This window comes from Acinonyx jubatus, chromosome E4, assembly GCF_027475565.1.
Source record: "Acinonyx jubatus isolate Ajub_Pintada_27869175 chromosome E4, VMU_Ajub_asm_v1.0, whole genome shotgun sequence".
Taxonomy (NCBI): Eukaryota; Metazoa; Chordata; class Mammalia; order Carnivora; family Felidae; genus Acinonyx; species Acinonyx jubatus.
This window is the reverse complement of record NC_069395.1, coordinates 26409819-26431369: the sequence shown is the minus strand read 5'-3', so window position 1 is coordinate 26431369 and position 21551 is coordinate 26409819. Positions and strand designations below refer to the sequence as shown.

Genomic DNA, 21551 nt, shown 5'->3' with positions numbered 1-21551 from the left:
GAACTGGAGCAATGAGGATGTTTTCTCCAAGGCAGTGAGATGGTACCTGCAGCTTAAGTCCTTTGGTGCAGCTGGTGGCCAGGGCTGTAGGGGCACAGGATGGTACCTGGGGGGCCCTGTCCCAGCCAGCTCCTGCTCACCACTGCAAACCGTCTCCAACGCTGTGACATCAAGGCCCCAGGAGGCTGGGAACGAAGCTGCCTTCACAGTGGTTATTTCTGCCCTCAGCTCCAGAGGTGGCTCTGAGAGGAACAAGGAGGGTGGGCACTGCCATTTAGTTCACGAGAAGGCCCCGTGCATGAGCACCTGACCCCGCGGTACCCCTCAGGGGCCCTACCTGCCCAGCCCTGGCACGGTCCCCAGGCCGGGGCACATCCTTCCCCGCGTCCTCCGTGACTACCCTTCCTGGGCTTGGGATGGCTGTGCCTGGGGGCCCGACCCTACTGGATCACCGTGACCTTGAAGGCCCCAGCTGCTGGGGCCAGCTCCGCTCCAGCGGTTGCCATGGCATCCGGTACTTTTGTCGGCAAAAGCCAAACAGCCAGAGTCTACCTGGCAGGCGGCCACTGCTGTTGCCACTCTTAAGGGCACTGGCTACCTTCTGGGGGGCCGCGGAAGGAGTGCAGCCATAGCAACCTGGGCTGCACAGAGGGGGCAGCCCCGCTCACCTCGGAGCTTCTCTCCCGCCCCTCCGGCCTTGTGAGAAAGCGACACCTCGGGTCCAGAAATCATCCTTGCGGGCTAGCCAGCAGGACAGCACCCTTCCCCCTCAACAGCTAGGAGCCAGCGGTGGCCCGGGAGGGAGTCTCGAGTGCTCCCCCTTCAGGGTCTCACTGCTTCACCCCCTGCCAGGAAGCCACAGCCTAGCTCCCTGGTAGCAGCACCCTCCTGGGGTCAACTTCTAGCCAGACGGTCAAAGGCAGAAGAGCAGGGAAACCAGCAGGCCAGGCCTCGGCGAGCCAGGCGCATGCAGACCGGGGTGGAAAGACCATGAAGAAGCAGGTTGCAGCACCCCCCGACCCCCACTACAGGAGAACTAGTCACACCCTATACATCAGATCCTCACCATAGGCACTCAGACACCAGAGTGGTCCAGAAATGGCCATTTTAATGCAGAAAACCATGAGAATTTACAAATGAGTCACTTTTTGGGCCGGAGCCAGGAGGCCGTGAGGGCAGAAAGGAGGTGGCGGCCGTTGAGAAGCTGGGGCCATGAGCTCAGCACCTTCACGACCCCTCCGACCCAGGCCCTCGTGTGCCCGGGCGAGCCCCGGAGGTCCCCCGGCCCCTGCCCCTTAGCGCCCACTAATTTCCTAGTGGGAAGACCTTGGGTCAACTTTAGGACAGAAGGTAGACAAATCTTGGAAATGAGGGCCTGGAGGGCACAAGGCAGGAGTCTGCTGGCTGCTGTTGGCCACCCCACCCGTTGCTACACCCCCTGGGGCCAAGCACGAAGCAAAGCCGGGCTGTGGAGCCCCAGGACATCACCCCTCCCTTGCCTTCCCTCCTAGTGGGTGGCAGAGGGACCGAACACAAGCAACGGAGCAAAAAGGGTGAGGGAGGGGAGCACGGGTCCTGGGGCTGAGGTCTGGGAAGGGGCTGTTTGACTGGATCTGGCTTGGAGAAAGGGAGGGATCTCAGATGAGGCGGCTTGGGGGGGAGCCGTCAAACCCAGTTCTAGACCATCCCCCCAAGCTATGTACATCCATCTGTCAGAGATGGCATGATGCTGGTTTGGGTTCAGCACCTCCCACGTGGGGCATGCAGGGGGAGATGGGCTGGAGGCTCAGGGCACTGGAGGTAGAAAGGAGCCCTCCCACCTTCCCCTTTCCCCTAAGCCAGGAAGGTCAAAGACACATCTAAGGCAGCCCAGATTCCAGCATGGCCCGAGGCCGTGAATACTGGGCTTCCCCAAGGGGTGGTTGTGGTCCAGGCCCCCCCGCCGACTACAGGCACTTCCCCCCAATCCCCCCACCCCACCACCCCCCAGTCTGGCAAGGTGAAGGGGACCCCCCCAGAGCCGGGGCGTCTCAGCCCCTCCCAACAAAAGAATGTGGTCTCCAGCAGCTTCCACTGGGGGCAGGGGCGGAGCCTTCGCCCTGGACACCCACCTGTCCCCTCTCCCACCTTGTCCGAGGGCGCGGACCCCAGGGCAGAAGTGAACCCTGGAGCACAGGTCCTGCCAGGCATGGGTAGGGGAGAGATGGGGAAGCTGGTCACTTTGGCATCTCCAAGGCTGACACCTGGGGCTTCACCTTGAAGTACTGGTGGAATCGGATCACTGCGTACCTGCCAGGAGACCAGAGGGAGCCTGGAGTGAGAAGAAAAGCCACTGGGCCCCACTGGGGGCGCTCACACCACAAGGAAGTCTCACCAGCTCAACCCCAGGGCAGACGGATGTTTTGGTTTTTTTTTTTTTTACTTCAACTATTTTATTTTTCTTCTTAGATCAGACTGGAGCCGCTCTTCCCCAATTTTTTTTAAGAGTTCAGCAGTGTTAAGTACATTTATATTGTTATGCAACAGATCTCTGGGACTTTCTCGTTTCGCAAAACTGAAACTCTGTACCCATGAAGCAGCAACTTCCCGTATCCCCCTCCTCCCAGCCCCTGGCAACCACCCCTCCACTCCGTTTCTTTTTTAAATTTCAAGCAAACTCCACCGCACAGATGGGGCTCGAACACACAACGCTGAGATCAAGAGTCACAGGCTCTAGTGACTGAGCGCCCCCTAAGTTATTAATTATTAAATAACTAATTTAGTTATTTCATGAAAGTGGAATCCTACGGTATCGATCTTTTGGGGACTGGCTTGTTTCACTTAGTACCATGTCCTCAAAGGTCATACGTTGTAGCACGTGACATGATTTCCTGTCTTTAAAAGGCTGAGCAATATTCCATCGTCGGTGCATACCACATTTTGTTTATCTGCTCAGCCATCCACGGCTGCCTCCTGGCTGTTGTGAATAATGCTATCAACATGGGCGTGCAGGTATCTCTTTGACACCCTGCTTTCCATTCTGGCCACGTACCCAGCGGTGAGAACGCTGGATTGCACAGGAACTCTATTTTTAACGTTTTAAGGAAGCACAGCATGGTTTTCTCCAGCAGCTGCACGGTTTTACGTTCCCCCCAGAAGTGCCCAAGGGTTCCAATTTTCTGCGTTCTCACCAACACTGGTTTTCTGTTTGATAGCAGATCTCCTGACGGGCGTGAGGTGACAGCTCACGGTGGCTGTGCTTTGCATTTCTCTAATTGTTGTGAACACTGTGAAGCCAGGTGGGGGGAGGAAAGGGCAAGAAGACTGGACCAGAATGGAGGACAAAAAGGACTCCCGGTCCTTAGGGACATCTGTACCTTACACGGTGGAGCCAGCGGTCAAGATCCAAGTATGGTTTCAGTACAGACCCTAATACATCACGGAAGGAGGTCCGACAGCCCACACAGTAAGCGCTAAACCCTGAGTGACCTCACTGAGCCACCTCCACTCTCTGGAACTCTGTCCCCTCCGTTACGGAATGGACAGTTCCATTCAGCAGCAGGCCCCGTGGCTACGAGCGCTGGCAGGAGAGCAGGGGCAGTAGAAGAGGTCGCAGGATGTAGTAGGAAAAGCAGTCTCCCACCAGGCACGAGGGGAGGGTTCGAGAACTTCCACTTTCAGAGTGGTACTCTCGGCTCACGTGTTTCCCCTAGAGTGGTGACCTCACCGGCTACGGGCTGGCTGGAATGGGAGCAAGTTAGCAGACAAGAGGACGGGACTTTGGATGCTCTCTCTGGCCTGTTCTCTGCCCCCACGCCCTCGGCTCAAGCTTTTCCTTTCCCCCCACTCTCTGCCGCCCCAACTTGGCCCCTGCACTCACCTGAGGAAATCAAAGTCGATGGTGGAGAACTGGTTCTGGATGAGGGCCCAGAGTGCCCAGAAGAAGTGAGACGCCTGGAAACAGACCAGAGTCGGTCAGCAGGGCAATCACCCACTGCTGTAACGGACCCCACGCAGCTACAGGAAAGTCACTCTGGGAGACACGGAAGTAGGCTGCTGGCGGAGACACGATGGGGTCTCCCCAGCACAGGTCAGGGGAAAATCTTGGAGGTCAGGTCACTGGACAGCATTTGGGGGCTTCGCACCCTTGGGAAAAAGGTGGAGTCGATTCTACTGCCCCAGGAAGGGGTCGGCAGGGTGGTGCTTCCAGGGCCCTCGCTTGTCCCCCAGCCTGGACAACGCCATCCCTGGCTTCTCCCCTGCCCGGCGGAGTCTCCTGGGGTCTTCAAGGCCAAGGTATCCAGATGAAATGAACCCCTGCACCAGATCACAGGCCCAGTCCCGTGATCATCAGGAAAGACCCCCTTAACTGTCCTTCACCCCTTTCCCTCTTCTGTCAGGAGGTGGGTTGGGTTGGAAAAGGAGTGATGTGTGAGCAAGAAGTCCTGTGTCTGGGCTTTGACTAAGCATTCAACTGCTCTCCCCAGGGCCAGAGGCACCCTCGGGGCCAGGCCACAGCAGTGACATTACTATCCCAGGCCAGGGCCCCCTACCCCCACCCCATGTCCTCTGGGGTTGGCTATATAGCCCCTCCCCCCGCTTTGCAGGACCTTCCGTGGGTACAGACCAATTACCAAGTACAAATGATCACTAAAAAATGGTAGCAAGAGAAAGGCATACGTGGAAGAGTTCAGAGGAAGAACCTGATGGAGAATCAGTTTTGTGCCAACGAGGTGAAACAGGAGGCAATCCAAAATGACAGGTAAGATTCTACTTAAGCTCCACTGAGGTATTAGGAAACCCGGAGCAGTGGGCTTGTCTTCTTGCTTAGGCAATGGCTGGCATTACTAAGCCTAGCTGGCAATCCCCTGGACACACGCCACGAGGACCTGGTACCCTGGATAAATGCCACTCAACATCAGCTCAGTACCGTGTGAGCAGGAAGAGCCTGACGGGAGAGGCTTACACAGAGTTCCGAGTCAGCGGAGGTAGTTAACGAGGAGGATTAGAACTGACATTCCTTATCTTCTCCAAAGGCAAAGAAAAATAAAAACCACAAGCATTTAACTGCAGCATGAAAGGCTATAGAGAGAATTACTTCTCCAAAACAGAACTGCTGAAATAGGAAGCTGGGATCTTTCTTGGAAGTCTCTCCTTAGGAAGAAGAGAAAGACCTGATGGGGCAGGGAAAAGCAGGGGACAGGGCATCTCGGTAAGATGGGGATGCCCAAGAGGGCGTCTAGGTGGGGTTCGGGATCATATGCTGGGGCCCCAGGACCTCACACCTAACCCCGGGCTCTGCTTCCTCCGCCACAGGCTGTGACCGGGTGGGAACTGCGGGTGGGCCCCTCCCTCCCCTGCCCTCTTCCGGGGCTCAGGCACTCACCAGGGCAAACTTGTTGACTTGCACGTAGAGCCTCTCCACCTCCCTGGGGGTCACGGCCATCCCCTTTTGAGCCTGTAGGTAGTAGCTCAGCCACTGCAGCTGGGTGTCCCGCCCAGGGTACCGGCAGTAATCGACCTCATTCACACCTGATGGGGAAGGGGCCGCAGGCGGTTGCTGGGGGATGGGCCCACCTGGGGGGGTCCTCCAGCTCAGATGTTCCCTGCTCCCCTCAGCACCTCCATGTGCTTTGCCCCGAGGGGCTGTGCCCAGGAAGACAGCCTCTCGACCACCAAACTTGGCTAATGTGTGCAGCTTTCCGTGGGCTGGAGGAAAGCACAGAGACACCGCCTTGGGTGGGCCGGGGAACCCCCCCCATCCCCACCCCCACCCAAGACAGCATCACTGTACCCGGTGCCCTTTACAGAACTAGGGCCCACAGGAGGTGCTCGGTCACAGCACCGCGTCTGCATCCTCATCTTCGGTCTGCTGCTAACTAACCTTGCACGAGACCTCCCCTCCCACTGGCCTAGGCCCCTTCCTTTTGGGCGTCTCAGACGCTGCTTCCTACACCAGTGCTGAGCTGGCCACCTAACAACATCACCTAGAGAGCTTGGTAGAAACAGATTCCCAGGCATCTCTACCCACCCCCCCCCCCCCGCCCCCTCCAATTCTCCAGAGGATTCGGAAATGCATCCGGACTTGGAACCAGATGGCTTCGATTCCTTCCGGTCCTGCCCTTCCTTGAGTCCTCAAGCTGCCAGCCCGATCCGCACCAGCCATATCCTGGGCACGGTGGCAGAGGCCTTGGCTTCAGAGCTGGGACAGAAAGCGGCGGTTCGTTTAAGCCAGGACCAGGGCCCGGCCACCTTCCCCATGGTCTCTTCCTCTCCTTTCCTTCTGGTCTTTCCCAAGCTTCTCTCCTATTCCTGGAGAAACACAGTCTCTGGGGCCCCGAGAGTATGGCTGGAAAAGCAGCTCCTTGCACAGTTGTAGAAACTAAGGCCCAGAGAGAAGAAACCTGCGCCGGGTCACAGAGCCAGTTAGAGGTGAATTCAGGCTTGCAACTCTTCTCTCCTGCTTTCAGTACTGGGTCTCCCTGCTCCCAAGAGCCCAGGAGCTCCCCGCCTGGCTCCCAGTCTCCTTCCCCGCCCTCCTCCTTCCCCCATGCTAGGATCTGCCTCCTTCATTCTCAACTTGGGAGCAGGATGCAATCTGTCCCTTTGGAGAAATTCCAGCTGGACTTTGCTCTGTGTGGTGGGTGAGGAGGGCTTAAAATGCTTAAGAGATCGCCCTTCTAGAAAGGCCAGTGGGTCTGGCAGCCGAACACTCAGGCCCAGGGCCCTGCCGGTGCCAGCCTCTGCTCTGTGCCACACCCCACAGCGTAGCTGCTCTGCCCAGCTGAGGCCCCCTGGTCCCTTGGGTTCCCAGATGCAGCTGGCAGCCACCCCAGGGAGTCACAGCCTCAAGTGCAATCAGAGCTTGACAGACCTGGTCACCTGAGGCTATGGAAGGGACACGGTGGGCCAGGATTGGGCCCGGGAGTGGCTGAGGCTGGGCCAGGTGGCAGCTTTACAGCTGGCCTGGGTGTGCCTCACCTGTCCTAAGCCACAGGGGCTGAGCACACCATGCATCCCACACTGTCAGCCTGGTGATGTCCCTCCAGCCCCAGGGCCCAAGCTCCATCCACGAGTTGCCTCTTTAGCCCCAAACTGTTTAACAATTAAGCCCTCAAGCTGGCAAAACCTACCCCGCTCCCTTTACACAAATGATGCGATTGTACACACTGTGCCTTTACTGAACAATCGGCCACCCCTACGAAACACCCCCCGCCCCCGTCCTCCATTCCTGCGCCGGTCTCCCTTTGCGCCGGAAGGCCTCCCTGCCTGACATCAGCAGCCGATGCCAATATGATGCTTAGTATGTGCTACACTCGTGTGTGTATCTCACACGGATGCTATGAAGTAGGCACTAATAATAGCTCCACCTTACAGAGGCACAGAGAAGGTAAGTAACCTGCCCAAGGACCACACAGCGGGCAAGCAACAAAGCTAGGATTTGAACTTGGACAGTCAAGTGGCAGAGTATATACTTTTAACTAGTTCCACCTAGATTATTCTCATCAGGCCACTAGCTTATTCTGCTCCTTATCCACAAGCGGGATCCTTATTCACAATTGTGCAACAGGAAGCTTGGGCAGGGAGGCAAGCAGAGACTATGGTTGTCCTGTGCTGGCCCAGCTGGCATGGGCTGTGTCTGCCCAGAGGAAGGAGTTATTTTTGTGGGGTTTTTTAAGATTAAAAAAAAATTTTTAAGTAATCCTCTACACCCGATGTGGGGCTCAAACTCACAACCCCGAAATCCAGAGCCACGCGCTCCACTGACTGTGCCAGCAACGTGCCCCGGGGTTTTTTTCTAACTCACACGCCAAGCCGAGTATCCTCAGGGATCCCACAGAGGGCACATTTTCCTGATTTGTACCAAACTGCCATATGGGCTAGCAGGGGTCTGCTCTGTGTATGTGGGTCCGGCCCCCACCATGAGATCTGGAGCTCCCTCCAGGCAGGCTGTGCCTCCCCCAGACGAGTTGTGAGATTTGGGAGGACAGGGGCTGTTAAGCCTCCACCCAGCAAGTACACAACCCCCCCTCTCATGCTCACCCTGGACCTGGCCTTCCTTCATAAGGAAAGCAACTTGGACAAAGACCAAATGGTAATTAATACCCTTCTTACCTGCAAACTCATTGAAATGGTTGCCAATGTCAAAAGCTTGGTAGTTGTAGCCGGCGTATTCATAGTCAATGAACCGTACATGGCCTACAAGGTAGAAGAGAGGCAATAAAAGTTGGTCCCAGGAGACAGGGAAACAGGGCCAGGGCACGTTTCCACGGGCCTCTGGAATGCACCCACTGACTCTCGCTGGCCTCTGCAGCAACCCGGCCTAACACACCCTCCTCGGCGGTAATCTTCTAAGCTGCTTCTTTGTCCATCTGCCCTCCCCCTACCTCTGGCTGTCCCTCTCACACAGGGGGACCCTCACACTCTGCTCATTCTAAAGGCATCTGTCCTCAGCATGGCTAAGGGCCAGAAATAAAGGTAAGTACTTCCTAGGGGTGGAGCTCTCATTAGGAACACAGGAAAGTTCTGGCTCCATGAAGGTTTGGGCCATCCAAGAGGTCCATGGAACCCCAAAATGTGGTCAGAAGGAATAGCTCAGGTGTCCTAACACTGAGGACCTCTGCAAACCAGGATTTTGAGTTCTTTTTTGGCAGAGGTTTCTAAGAGGAAATTTGTTTTCCTTTTTTTTTTAAAATATTTATTTTTGAGGGAGAAAGAGCACAAGTGGGGGAGGGGTAGAGAGAGGCGGGGACAGAGGATCCCAAGTGGGCTCTTCGCTAACAGCAGAGAGCCCGATGCGGGGCTCAAACCCACGAACCACAAGACAATGACCTGAGCCGAAGTCAGATGCTTAACCGACAGAGCCATCCAGGCGCCCCCTTTTCTTAGATCACCCTAAGATCTAAACTAGAAGGTCTCCTTTTGCTTGTCCAAGTGCCAGTCTGAGGAACAGAACCTCGAAGGCAGCTGATCGATCAGCCTGAGCCCTGCTGCTGTCCAAACAGACCCAGAGAACTGTACCTTTGGTGCTGTCATAGATGATGTTCTTGCAGAGCAGGTCATTGTGACAAAACACCACAGGGGAATCCAACTGGGACAGGTGCTCCTTCAGCCAGGCCAGCTCCCGTTCCAACACCTCCACCTTGGGGACATCTGCAGAAAGGCTGGGCAGTGGTAAGAAAGGTGGCCGGTGAGGGGAGGGCTGGTAGGAGACAGGTAGGTACTTGGCCTCAAGAGCCCTGAGCGCTGGCCTTATCACTACCATTTACCGCAGAGGGGCCCTGGACAAATGGCTCACCCTTCAGACCCTCACTTTTGTCATCTGTAAAATGGCACTAGGGCTTCCTGATCTCCTGACTTCCTGTAGTTACCCTAAGAAGCTTATTAAAACATGGGCATAAGAACATTTCGCAAAGCATAGAAGTGCCTGAGCCCATGGCATCCCTGCTACTTTGTGGAAGGGATAGGAAGGTAAGGAAGGAGGCAGAGAGAGAGGACAGGAGGGGAGAACGAGCGTCCGCATTCAATGATTCCAGACTAAGACAACAAGGGCAGAGGGGAGAGATGCAAACAGGCCTGTCTTAGTGTGTTAGAAGATTCCTAGAGGAAGGTGTAGCTCCCTAAAACTAGACGGTCTGTGGAGGCGTCACAGGGCCCTGTGGAGGGGCTGGCCCACTGGCATTCGAGGAGGCAGAGGTATGCCCTGGTATGTCCCCCTCCCTCTCCAGCGGCTGGTGTCACAGGGGGAAAGGACCAGAGAGCTCATAAAGCCTAGCTACTCAGCTCAGAGAGAGACCACTCAGGCCCACTTAAGAAAGCAAACGAACTGCGTCTTGGGCTCACTCCTGTAAGACCAAGGGAACATTAGGGCCTTTCAACCCAGCACTCGCTCTGTAGCTCCCCAGTGACTCGTCCCTTCCGCCTGGAAGTACGAGCGTGTGCTTCCTCGACCCAGGCCAGACCGTGCATTCGCGGGCAACTTGAGGGCGGGAACAGAGATGATGGAGGTCACCCCTCCTCTGTGCCCTGCCCCGACCCGCAGCACATGACGCACCACTGCGGAAGGAAACACGCGTGGAGAAGTGAACGAATGGGTCGATCAGGGCTGGTAACAGAGGCCATGCCCTCACTGGTGAGGGCGCACCGTGCTGGGATGCTCTGAACTTTGGTCCCCAGGAAGCACACAGGTCTGTGCACACTGAAAAACCAAATAGTTAGCACAGCCCTTGAAACCCCAGAACCACCAGTGGGTGGAAGAGAGGAGGCTGGGGTTTTATCTCCTGTTCTATCTCCATGTATCTCCTGTTTGCTTTCTTATCCAGAGCGGCCAGAGTATGTGCAGGAGGAGGAGAATGGGATACGTCCTCCTGATCCTCCCAAAGGAGGCCCCGTCACTCCCTCACCCGGTCCAGAGGCTGAAACATGGCAAAGAGCGTTTAGCAGGCATCCCCCTGTCCCCATGGAGAAGGACAAATGGCAGGCTTCAAGAAGGTCAAAACTAAAGAGGATCTTAGGCCTCTAGGCCAACTCTATGGGGAAACTGAGGCTCATGGAAAGACAGAGGCTCTCCAGCTTCCAGAAGTCTCTTGCACAGCTGAACCGTCTTCCTCCTCACCTAAGAGAGGCAATCCCCAGCCTGTCCATGGATCCAAAGTCAAGTCGAACCTCCTAACCGTGAGGGCCTCGGTGCCCCTGTCAGAGGCTCTGCAAAGGCCCGGCAAAGGCCAGAAGAATCTGTTAATGGGGGGTGATCTGGGGGAGGCCTTCCTTTATCCTCACTGGAGTTTATCTGTGTTGACTGGTCTGCATAAGATGCGTTTCAATCTTGGCTCTCCTTAAGAAGATACCTTTTAAGATTTTTTTTCCCTTGGTCCAAGACCATCTAAAGATAAGAATTAGGAGGCTTTCTTTGGTTTGGCCAGGTCTCAGCCTGAAAAACATCTTTGACATCTAAGATACCTGCTGCCCAGGCTCTGACCTCTGCCTGACCCCCACCTTACCCACCCCAAGGCCACGCAGATGGTTACTGTGGGAACAATCCAGGCCTCCTATCTCCCTGGGCAGCCTCCCTTGGCCACCCTGCTTCCCTCCCCTGAGAACCTGAAACTCCCCCAGCTTTGCTACCTTCAGCCCGGACACCACTAGACTCTTTCAAGGCTGTGTGGTTGGCAGAACAGTAACGATCAGCCCATCACAGAAACCATCACACCTCAGGCAGACTGTCCCCTAGAGGCAGCAGGAGGGGGACGCAGGGGCTGCAGGGCCCCCAGGGAAGCCTGGGGGTTCCTCCTGATGAAAAAACTGCTCCCTGCCAAGTGTCCTCAGCTTTCAGGATCCAGTGGGGGGGGAAACGTACCCACAGTAGGCTATATGCTGGAGCTTCCTGGCCCATCACCTTTGCCCTGATAGCACTCAGCCCATCCAAATCTCCTCCTGATGCCCCCAAAGCAATGATTGCCACCCCCATTGTCCCAGCCACCCCAGACACCTCTATGCCCAACCAAATACCAAGGCTATCAAATCTATTCCAAGTCTCTGACTCACCCCCCATTTTCCATCCCTCCCCTCCCCCCCATGAAGCTGCCCCAGGGCAATGTTCCTAAAAATGTGGTTCCTTGATCCCCCGCCTCAGAATCACCCGAGGAACCTGGCAAAGGCAGAATTCTAGGGTCTAACGCAAGACCTCCCAGTCAATCACCAAGGTCAGCCAGGGCCGGGAACCTACGTTTAGCAAGCGCCCAGGGGAATGCTATGCTCAAACGTGGGGAGCCCTAGTTCCAGATCTTGCCCATTCAATTTCAACACTCCCCGAGCTGGCCGCCCCCCTCAAGTCCCTATCCCCGCTTCCCCAAATCCCACCTGATGCTGTCCTTTACAACGCAGGAGGGCTTTCTTCCTAAACCACAGTCGTGGTCCCTGGCTCAATGACTTCCCGCTGCTAAATGAAATCCTGGCTCCTGAACCTGGCATGGAAGGGCCCTTCCAGTCTAGCTCCAACCCACCTCTGCAGCCCCACCTCCCGTAGCCCTTCCCGATCCCTCCTGAAGGCCTGCTCCAACCACCCTCAGCCACTCGTCACCCATGAGCCAAGCATATTTCTCCATCTCCTCCAGCCCGAGTGGCCTCCCTTCCCAGCTCTGCCCACTACCTCTGCCGAGAAAACTTGCCCCGGTTCTCCCACCCCCGCACGCATTATACACCCGGCCTTCTTTGGTAGCTATGCACAGGCAGGTCCTATGTACCCTTGCTCCTTCCTAAGGTTCCTAAGCTCCTTGAGGGCAGGGCCAATGTCACAGCCATGGTTTTCGTTGTTTTAAAATCCCAGTCAACGTTTGGGAAATGCAGCACTAACCCTGGGTTATTACCCTGTGACTGGAGCTCAAGAGCTCTGTCTTGTCCAGGTCACTGCTCAGTACTACCCGTGTGGGATAGGTCAGGCAGTTTAGGGCAGGCACCATCCCCAAAAGAGGCTCTGAGAAGTTAAATAACTTGATTTGCCCGAGGTCAAAGGTACGACAAGAGCAAAGGTAGTTGGTCAGTTCTTCTCCAGGGACCACCCTGCTCCCAACAAGGTCACCCCTGAAGGTTACAAGGTGACAGTACAGTCAAAGGAAGCTGAGGTGGCAAGGGTCATGCCCGAGCACCCAACTGGACTCTAGCCCTTGAGCTGCCACTGACCTTGGACAAGCCCCATCCCCTTCTCCAGACCTCAGTTTTTCCATCTGTCAGATGAAAGTGGTGGGTTACGTGATCAGAGGGTCCTGTTGACTTAGACACCCCAGGATCCTGCCCTCCATGTGCTGTTTCAGTCCTAAGGGGGTAGGCGACTCTTGTCCCAGAGATAACATTTGGCATAGAAGGTCTGAACGTGGGCCATCCTGAACAAATAGTCCTAAAGCAGTGCTTGATAATCATTAAATGGGAGGATCCAGATAAAATCGTGCGTGTGTGTGTGTGTGTGTGAGACACATGATCGGGATCGAGTTAATTATTGTCCTGTCATCTTAGAGGAGGGAAGGAGATACCTTCCCCCCAAACCTCTTCTGTACCCTACCCCCATGAACCTCTGGAACAAGGGTGATGTTCAACCCAGCAGGGAACATGGAGGGATCAGAGACTCACTACTGCCTTTTCCTGGAGGGGGCAGGGGAGACACTCTTCTCTCCAACTCCCCATGCCTACTCCAGCACTCGAGGGTATGTTGGGGAGCCAGGTACCTGGAGGCTAAAAGGACTCCCAAGTTGCTGTCCAGAGAGCCTCCCTTGCTGTCTGGGAACCCTGTCTTAGCTGGGGAAAGGCAATGTTGGGGATGAGTGGAGCACCCCTTCCTTGGAAAGAGCAGGGAGGACACTACAAGCTGTCAGTTTGAATAAGGTGGGAAGCAGGGTCCCCAGAGGCACATGGGGACAAGAGGCGTCCAGGCAAGTAGCAGGAGTCTTGATGTCCCAAGGGCTTGTCAACTGATGAGCTGAGTTCTTCTGACTGATCATGAACTCAGCCTCACCCCATTCTCAGAGGCTGGGATCTCCCTACTGGTTGCTCAGGAGTCTGCTTAGGTAGAAAGGGCCCTGGGCTGGGAAACAGAACCCTGCCTGGGACGAGCCTGACACTGGGTAAAGCTCTGAGCCTCAGTTTCCTTTTAAGTAAAGGGGAAGACAGTCCCTAACCCCGGTCTCTACCGCAACCTGAAGACTCAAGGAGAAATGAACACTTAGGTGTAAAGCTGGGGATCTGAGTTCCTGAGATCCGGTCAGTCGGCTCAGCTCTGCTTGGAGACAGACAGAACAGTCAGGACTGAAGCCCCTCAACCTCCTGGTGGGGTCAGATGGAGCCTAAAGAACGGAGGCGGGATTGCATTAAGGCGGCAGAGACAGAAGCAGCCTCGAACCCTCCCAGCTCTTTGTACCTGGGGTTGATCTCGTTCTTCACGAGGGTGAAATAATTGTGCATCTTGTGCCAGAGGGTGGGCTTGGGCAGGCTGCCGTTGGCGTGGATGGTGTGAATCTTTGCCATTTCTAAGGCGATTAGCCTGCAGCAGAAAACAGGAGGGGTACAGTATCAGCATGGGGCAAGCCCATCCCAGCTCAGCCCCTCCTGACCAGAAAGGGGGCCTCCAGGGTCCATGGTGGGGCTAGCCAGAGGGCCGAGTATGGAACTATCACAGATCTTTTAGGGGCTTTTGCTCCCGCAGAAGGCAAGTCTGGGCAGAAAGCATGAAAAGGAGATAAGGCCTTTGGCCCGGCAGCACCCTTTCCAGAACCAGAGCTGGGGCTGCCTCAGGGAGCAGGAAGACAAAACAGTGGGCCGTTGGCCACAGGTCAATGACCCTGCCCACCCCCCCCCAGGGTCACGTACCCACAGCAACCCCTGGGGACAGAGGGGTCACCTGGGGATGGGGGGACTGGCCCTCCTCCCTCCTTGGACTCTGATCCATGCCCTGGTGGGGGGGGGGGAGGTGAATGCAGGGCACCGAGGGATCAGGGGGTGCTGATGCCAGGCAGGGAAGAAATGGCTGCCTCTTATCAGCCTGGCCAAGGTGGGGAGGGGAGCAGGCCGGCCCAGGGCAGCCCCTTCCTCTGCGGCAGGGAGTTGATGCTGGCGGCCGGGTGCCAAGGACGCAAAACAAACCAGCGTTCTATTTTCAAGTTCTCCTGTGGACATTATCCAAGGTCCCGGGAAAGAAGGAGGGGGCGGTGGGGAAGGCTGCTGGGAGAGGGTGGGGGTGGATGGAAGACTGACCGGTCAGAGAGGGAGGGCCTTGATAAGGACCCCAGCGTCTGAGGCCCTGCATCCCAGCTGGGCTCCCCCAGTCCTCTGCCAGCTCTCCCTTCTGGAGCCCCACCCCCCACCCGGCTGCCAAGCCTCCAACATTCAAGCTTCCTTCGCCTCTGCCTGTTGCTCGAATAATAATCACTGGGAAAGACAACAAAGGCATTGGCTGTTTGAAACCTTGTTACTGAGCTATTCCAGGGGCACCCCTCCCCTTGCCAGGTCCTGGGAAGGGACAGGCCATCACCCAACAGGATAACAGGGCAGTCTAGGGGCTCCTCCGGAAGCCCCCAAGGCTCCCACCTCCTAAAGGGTGGAGGGGGCAGGGGGCGTGGCAGCCACCGGGTGGGTGAGAGATGAAGGCTGTGCTTTCAGAGGCTAGAGGCCCTGGGGCAGGAGGGAGCCGGCCAGGGTTTAGGCAAGGCAGGGAAACAGACCTGAGACCCTAGCCTTCCCTTCCCAAAGGAAGATTCCGACTAGAGCCTGAACAGAGCCTTTCCTTGAATATCAATAGGGCTGTTGTCTGGAGAAGCAATGAGAGTAACCTCAACACTCAGCATTTTTATGCTGCAAAGCCCCAGCAGGCAGAGGTTAGGAGGTGGGGGTTCAGGAGAACATGGGGAAGTGGCTCCCAAAGGCCTTTCCCTCTTTGCCTCTTCCTCAGATACCCACCTTCACTCTAGAAAGATTGGAAAATCATCAAGGAAGAGCCTACCTCCTACACCTATCCCAATTTCTGGCTCTCTCCCAAATATAAGATTGTTACCGAACCTAAATCCACCTTCAATCTTCCTTACAGTGATCTTTGTCTCCATGAGAGAATGAGTCACGGCACCAGACTCACAGAGGTGGCCCAAGACTGGGAGTGAGCTGGTGAGGACACAAGACTGAAGGAGAGCTGGGAGGATAGGGTGGGAGAAGCCAGGCCAGGATTCCCCAGGCCCTCACCCTGCTCTGACCTCCTATCTTCAGGCTGGGTGCTCAGCCGGAGCCTGAGAAGACCACTGTGCAGGTCTGTATGTCCCCCTACCTACAGACAGACAGACACGTACACATATAGATAAAACATACACCGGGATGTAAATAGCCCAGGGCCTGACCAGCCCCAGAGGCAGTGAGCACTGGAGGGGAAGGCATCTCAGAGTCCCTTCTAAGTCCCTTGAGGGCCTGCCAGGGGTTCTCCGCAAATAGGGCCAGGTGCGCTTACTTGGGGTTAACTGGGTAACAAGGTGAGGAAGCAAAGACACTTCTTGGTCTGGTCCCTAGGTGGGTTTTTATTGTTTCCCCCTTGGTATTTGGAAGGCTCCTTCCCTTTGGGTGGGACGGGACTAATCTCAGAGATCCCAGGCAGACCTCTGTGATGTGCTGCTGTCCCCAGTATCAGGAGTCAACCTCACCCTGCCTGGGACCTTGCCGTAGTCTGAGCACTCTGCACGTGGGTGTGGCACAGGGGGGAGGAAGGTGGATACTGCCTCACGTCCCTGCCCAGAATGGTTAGAGGACAGAAAAGGCACTATGGGCTCCTCCTTGGTTCTCTCCCCTTCCAGACCCTACAGAGGCATCCCCGGGCCTTGAAGGTTAAGTCCATTTCCTGGGTCCTACACATCCAGGCATTCAATGGGAGAGGCTCCCAGGGGGTCAAGGGTTCTTGTGAGCCTCTGTAAGGAAACCTCAGCAGCTTCCCAAACCTGCGTTCCCGCTCTGTCAGGGAACCCGGTAGAAGCTCAGACTAGGGGAGGGATGGTGTCTCTCTGGGCTGCTAAACCAGGCTCACCCTGGATACGGCCCATTCTCCTAGCATGCCTGAGCCCCTGGCAGGAGGGGAGGGGCAGGAAACCCTGGGCGCTCTGGGGATTTGGCTCAGATTTCATTTCCAAGGCTCCAAGATGTTTCCAGGTCAGACATGGGGTGGGCAGAGAGCTGAGGCATGAGGTCAGGAAGCAGAGCCCTGCTGCGCTTAGGGAACCAGGTCCTTTGGTCCCAGGTTCACCAAATTCTCACTTGCCGCCCCCAAGAAGCAGTCACCCGCGAAAATCCATGCAAAGCTACCGCCCCTCTCTGCAGAGCAATGCACAAAAACGCGCACACATTTTGCAGTTTCAGGAAGTTCACGGACCTTATGACTCAATCACGGACTCCCCTCCACACCAAGGAAGCTGGCCAAGGATTTCAAAGCCCAAGGCGCGAGGAATAGTAGAAATGAAGGGTACGCGGGGGCAACCTTCTCACCTGAAGAGCCGAGGCTCCCGGATGTGCTCGGGCCCCAGGGCCATGCCCCGCATGTACTCGTAGCACAGCCCGTTCTGGAAGGTGCAGTAGAGTTTGGGGGCGCAGCCATGTGCTCGCAGCAGCTGGAAGTTCCTGACCTCATTCTCCCGGTCCACCAGCAGCTCCGTCCGCTCCCCGTACACCCGGACCAGCACACAGTCCCCCATGTCCTCCTCCACGTAGCAGGCCACCAGCTTGTTGGTGATGCCATCGGTGAAGCGCTAGCGGGGGGAGAGGGGAGCGCAAGGGTGCATGGGGCAGGGTCTCTGCGCTTGCCCCAAGGCTCCCCAGCCCAGGTGCTCATTTGAATGATGTGAATGCCGAGCACAGCTGCACAGAAGCCCCCATCCTTCAGCCCTCTCACTTAAGCAAGAGCTCAGCATTGTTCCTTCTGTTCCTGATGCTTTACTCTGTCCTCGGTGCTTGGGGTACACTTAAGAGTTCGAGCACAAAACCAAAAAAGAAAACCCAGGCCGCCTCACTTCTCCTGGGTCTGCCTCTAGTGGATGGGATTTGGCAGTGGAGGAACTCCCACACTCCTTGGTGGGTAGAAGCCCCCTCCCCCTATTTACTCCCCCATCCCTAAAAGAAACCTCTGTGGACCAGAATGTGGCCAGGGAGGGTCGGGAGCTGCCCGGGATGAGTACATTCCGACCCAGCTGCCTCTCTGCCAGGCGGAGGGCTGTCTGCTGCTCTCACCCCATCCAGCAGCGGAGGCAGGGGAGGTACTGAAGTTGGCACCCACACCCACCCCAGGGCTTTGGTGGTCAGAGCTCCTTGGGGCCTCTGAGCTCCAAACCAGGAGAGACGGTAGGCCGTGGGCTGGGGAGAACAGACTCTCGGGGTAGGGTGACAAGAAGGAATGAACCATGGAATTTATGGGGCTTTAGAGGACACGTGAACCAATTCTAGGTGGGGAAAGTGAGGCACAGGGAGAAGAGGGACTGGCTGGTAGCCTGTTCAATCTGTGCTGGAATTCACCTGGGATGTACCTGGTGGCTTGTGGGTCTTACAACCCAAGTGGGCCTTTTATTTTGAAAATGCTACCCACCCATCCCTTCCCCCAAGAGGTGTCAGCCTCTGCAGCTGGTCTGGGATCCTGGCCTTTCCCCATCCGGAAGACCTGCCCCTCCAGCACTGGCTGCAGGTGCCCCACTCAGGACGCCTTCCTCCCTCCACAGGCGGCTCCCAGAGGGCCTGAGGGAGGGTGGGCAGGTGAAGACTCTTCAGAGGATGCAGATCAGCTGGGGAGTCTGCCTGAGGCTCCTCAGTGGGAGGCTCTGCCCACATCTGTGTCCCTGAGAATGTGCCCAGCTGGGGGTGGGGAGGCGCCCTGTGTGGGGGTGCTGAGCCGGAGCCTGGGGCGCTGGGGGCTCCGGGCTAGCCGGATTCTGCACGGTGGCTCCAGGGACCGGCAGGAACCGCTCAGAACCTGGAGACTTTGCTCCTACCGCCGGGTGGAGAAGGGGCAGGGATGTGTGTTTGTGTGGGGTGGGGGTGTGGGGGGATGTGGGGGGGGTGTCCCTTAAAAGTTCCTGCCTCCTCAGGTTTCAGTGCCGGCCGCGCGCGCTCCTCTGGGCAGCGAGGGGCACCCGCGCGCGGCGACAGGGGGTGGGGCCCTCGCGCGCAGCACGCTGACGGTGGGCAGGTGGACCTCCGGCAGCCCGCGAGCCCCGGGAGGAGGGGGGGGGTGTGTGTGTGTGCGTGGGGACCGAGGGAGGTGGGAGCCTGGCTCTGCTTAGGGACCAGAACAGACGGAGCAAAATACATGCCCGGACCACCATTGCAACCCTGCCCTGCGCAGCAGCCGCGCGCCCCTGGAAGCGCCACCCGGAAGGATGCACGGACAGACGTCCACGCATCCCCGACAGGGCCCCAGCCCGGCCCCGCGCCCGCTCGGCTACCTTAGTCCGAACTTGCTCGGGCTTCCAATGTGGCCGCAGCTCCTGGATGAGGCGCAGGGCGCCCGGGAGGATGTCGTCCTGGTCCACGGATATGCCGAAGCAAGGGACGGCGGCGGCCCTCGGGGCGCCCGGCGGCTCCCGGCAGCCCGCGCCGGCCGCCGCCTTCTCCTCCATGCCCCATGAGCACTGCGGGCACGGCGCCTGCCGCCTCAGGTAAAAGGGCGAGCACGGCAGAGGAGCCGAAGGGGGCACAGCCATTCCCAGCAGCCCCACCCCCTCGGAGCCGCGGCGCGAGCGCTAGCCCCTGCGGGGGGGCCCGGCGCGGCGGTGGGAGTGGTAGAGGAGGGGCCAAGGGAAGTCCATGACTCAGGAGCCCGCTGCCCGCTCGGATCTGCGCCCGAAGCCGACCCGGGAACGCCGGGGCCCGCCGCGATTGTGACATCATCACGGGCGGCGGGCCGCGCGGGGCGGGGGCCCGGGAACGCCCCCCGCCCCGCCCCCGCCCCGGCCCGCGGGCCGCCGCGGACTCCGCGGCCGCCGCTACCTGGGGCGCGGGGCGGGGGGTGACGCCCTCGGGGAGGTCGTGACGCAGGGGGCGGGGCCTGGCTCGCCCCGCCCCGCCCGCCCCACCTCCCCCCCACCCGGGTCGCGGGCCCCGCCGCCGCCGGGGGGCTCGCTCTCCGGCCTCTGAGCCGGCGGGGTGGCCGGCCTGCTTCCTCCCGGCTCGGCGGGGGCCGCTCCCCCTGGGCAGCCTGGGGCAGGGCCTGGGAAGGCCTCTTCCTGCGCCCCTACTCCAGCCTGGAGGATGGAGATCCGGCTGCCGCCAAGAGGTCGGCTTGGACTCGCCCACTTGTGCCCTAGGTCCCTGTCCGCGGTCCCTGAAAAAGGAGTCCCCTGCTGCATCTCAAAGGCCCTTCCCTGCAGGAAGCCCCCCCAGGCAAATCCTCCCCCCCCCCCCCCGCATATACTCGAGGGAGAGGTGATGCACGTGGAGGGTGGGCGTGCCAATGGGAACCTCACTCATCTTCAGCCCAGGGGGGAGAACTCTCCTTGCCCCATCCAGGAAAGTGCCTACAGAGAGGGGGCCATTTTCCATTTCCCCAAGTTGTCCCTTCGGCCTCTTCAGAAACGTCTCAACCGCAAGGCCCCTATCATTATTGCTGTCCAGAATCCAGCTCTGCCCAGCTGAACTGCCAGACAGTGGAACCGTTCTGTATCCGTGCCGCCCCGTGCAGTGGCCACTAGCTACATGTGACCGTCCAGCACTTGAAATATGGCTAGTGTGACACTTAATTTTAACTTTAATGTAAATAGCTATATGTGGCTGTCATATTGGCCAGGCACAATGGGGAGATGATGGGGAGGCATGCCTCTTTAAGGTCATGGATCCCCAGGATGTCCAGTTGGAAAGGGCACTGACTCCAACTCCGCCGTTTTGCAGTAAGGAAATAAAGCCAGGCAGGCAAGAGAATTCAGAGAATGGGGGTGGGGGGGTCCAAGGCTCAGATCCAGGATTCCGAACACAGGCTCATGCTCTTGGCTTTGCACAGCTTGGCTTTGCAGACAGCTCCTGCCTTTGGGAATCTGCCCTGGAGGGGCCCTAGGGTCCCACACAAGGTCAAGAGGTTGCAATTCTAGAGGTATGACATTTGCCGGGGCCTGGCTGGGCCATTCAGTGCTTCACGTTTTTTGGTCAAAAGAGGGGTGAACAGCTGCCATGAAGAGGGACAGCATCCATGGCCTCAGGTCGATGTTCTCATTCCCCAACCTGGTAGCCCAAGGAGCAAGTGTGGGAGAAGACTTCAGCCTGTTGAGTCCCATGTCTGTGAGAGGGGTGGACGGTGTGTGGGCTGTGTGCTTGTGCACGTGGCCCCTTGCCGGGGTGTCTCCTGCTTTGTACCTGTGGAAGTACACCTGCATGAGATAAGGTGGAAAGCCCCCAGAATCTGACTTATATGGGCTGGGTTCTAATCTTAACTTTTCACATTCCAACGAGCCATCTTGGACAAATGCCTTCCATTCTCTGAGCGTCAGGTTCCCCACATGTACAAAGGGAATATTGGGGTGCCTGGGTGGCTCAGTGGGTTAAGCGTTCCACTTTGCCTTGGTTCGTGATCTCATGGTTCACGGGTTCGAGTCCCACGTTGGGCTCTGTGCTGACAGCTCAGAACCTGGAGCCTGCTTCGGATTCTGTGTCTCCCTCTCTCTCTCTGCCCCGCCTCCCCCCATCAAATAAATAAAGCATTTTAAAAAATTTAAAAAGGGAACGTCAGATCTCTGGCGTTCTACAGTTCCAGGTGATGGTGTCTTAGACTACATGTATAAACGGTGACATCGTCGGGGGTTAGGGGGTTTGCAGTGCATGAGAGGCTCGAGTCTGGCTTCTACCAGCTTGGAGCATCTTTCTGGCCCATAATCTACCAGCACGGCATTAGCCCTGGTCCTGCAGGGGTCGGAGGGAGCAAACGACTGCGTGCGAATAACTCCACCTGAGCGGGGATGAATGGCATCGGCCCTGCACGCAGGAGCCTGTGCGTGCAGGTGAGTGCGTAGTCTGTCTTTTGGTGTCACATTCCTGTCTGCACATGATACACGGCTGCGCCTCTCATTTCAGACCCCAGTGAATCCAGG

The 21551-nt window shown here is 57.5% G+C and overlaps 1 protein-coding gene across 1 annotated transcript; it reads right to left on the bottom strand.

Annotated features, from left to right (window-relative positions):
• Positions 1 to 1088: 1088 nt before the first annotated feature.
• Positions 1089 to 19420, bottom strand: ETNK2 (ethanolamine kinase 2). The gene is made up of 8 exons (XM_027074784.2): positions 18921 to 19420; positions 16978 to 17237; positions 13886 to 14008; positions 9001 to 9143; positions 8095 to 8178; positions 5366 to 5511; positions 3860 to 3933; positions 1089 to 2289 (listed from the first exon to the last, which is right to left on the bottom strand). The coding sequence occupies exons 1-8, from the start codon at positions 19176 to 19178 to the stop codon at positions 2217 to 2219; spliced, it is 1161 nt and encodes a 386-aa protein (XP_026930585.1). The 5' UTR covers positions 19179 to 19420; the 3' UTR covers positions 1089 to 2216.
• Positions 19421 to 21551: the final 2131 nt, after the last annotated feature.

Coding starts and splice junctions, on each gene's coding strand:
- ETNK2 (XM_027074784.2), bottom strand. CDS start 19,178: ATGGCTGTGCCCCCTTCGGCTCCTCTGCCGTGCTCGCCCTTTTACCTG. Junction 5,512..8,094: donor CCATTTCAATGAGTTTGCAG/GTAAGAAGGGTA, acceptor CTTCCCCATCAG/GTGTGAATGAGGTCGATTAC. Junction 3,934..5,365: donor AAGTCAACAAGTTTGCCCTG/GTGAGTGCCTGA, acceptor GTCTGTTTCCAG/GCGTCTCACTTCTTCTGGGC.